Below are 1071 nucleotides of genomic sequence, written 5' to 3'. Positions count from 1 at the left end.
AATATAAACAGCGTCGTTTCACCGGGTCTTCTCATTATTTTGGACGACTGATCTAGGTTTACTTGTCGGGTTTTCACTGTCATTGTTTAGCGATACGACAGCTCCAAGGCATTAATTTACCAGACCTTTTAAAAAGCCAGACGCCCTCAGGGGAGTCTGGAAATGTCTGTCTGTGGTTCATAGATCGACACGAGAGACTTAGAACTTTCAAAACAAGTTGTCGTCTGGCCACATACAAAGTCAACCTTAAGGCCACCCATAGATAAACAAAGGGCACGAAAAACAAGACCTTGGCTAAGGTAAAACGTCCTTAGACCAAGGAGACCCCTTTTGAATTGAACGTCCTTGCCTGTACAGTATCATATAACGACCCAGTTAACTGCCGGGAGTAACAGAACCGATTGCAACATTTCAGAACTATAGTTGTCACTCCATGCTTTTGATTCTAATTTGTAGCAATGCTTTGAAAAAGTAGCACTAAAAGATGAAGAAAAGAAGAAGACAACACTTTCTTTTCTGTCAGGTATGACAGGTATATGATAGAGCTGATGTAACAGGTCAAAGTTCCATAGGTCTGGAATCTAAATTGAACGTCTGTCTGTTGACATGCAAGCTGGCGGGCACTTTGCAGCGATTGGCCATAGCAAGACCTCCGTGCAACAAAACCTACCCTGCACCAAAGGGGAGGAGTTAACAAACTCCATTGCTCGACCCCCTTACTCCTTCCGAGAAAATTTCGCTCTCCTGACCAATCGCGTTCCAGGAAAGTTTTGATTGACGTGTGAGGGCGTGGCTACACGGGTCACTTGGTCTCCCGCCAGAAACTCGTGCATAATCAAAACACAAACACGACTAGCTCCTCGCGGTGACACTTCGCCGTCCCAAAACTTACGGTCCCTGCTGGTCGAAGTTGGCATATGGCGTAGAGCGTCCACTCTTTCCCCTAGCTTGCCTAGTCTACCAGTTTTGCAATGACCGTAGCTCAAGTTAGCGTAGCCAGGAAGCCGGGAGGGTGCCCCGGACAGTTGGATACAGCCGTCGGGATGGCGGACCCATGCCGCTGCGCCCATG

General features: G+C 47.5%; 1 protein-coding gene across 1 annotated transcript in view; it reads left to right on the top strand.

Moving 5' to 3' along the window:
- The first annotated feature begins 625 nt into the window (after positions 1–625).
- Positions 626–1071, top strand: part of LOC109485699 (ectodysplasin-A-like) — a 9894-nt gene continuing 9448 nt past the window's right edge. The window contains exon 1 of the mRNA XM_019789365.1: positions 626–1071. This exon is cut by the window's right edge and continues 296 nt beyond it. Coding sequence (XP_019644924.1) covers positions 972–1071 — 100 coding nt within the window. The 5' untranslated portion in view covers positions 626–971.

The sequence above is a fragment of the Branchiostoma belcheri genome, unplaced genomic scaffold (genome assembly GCF_001625305.1).
Source record: "Branchiostoma belcheri isolate BF01 breed outbred unplaced genomic scaffold, Haploidv18h27 scaffold78, whole genome shotgun sequence".
Classification (NCBI taxonomy): Eukaryota; Metazoa; Chordata; class Leptocardii; order Amphioxiformes; family Branchiostomatidae; genus Branchiostoma; species Branchiostoma belcheri.
The sequence above is the reverse complement of the archived record's forward strand: the minus strand, read 5'-3'. Positions and strand labels throughout refer to the sequence as shown.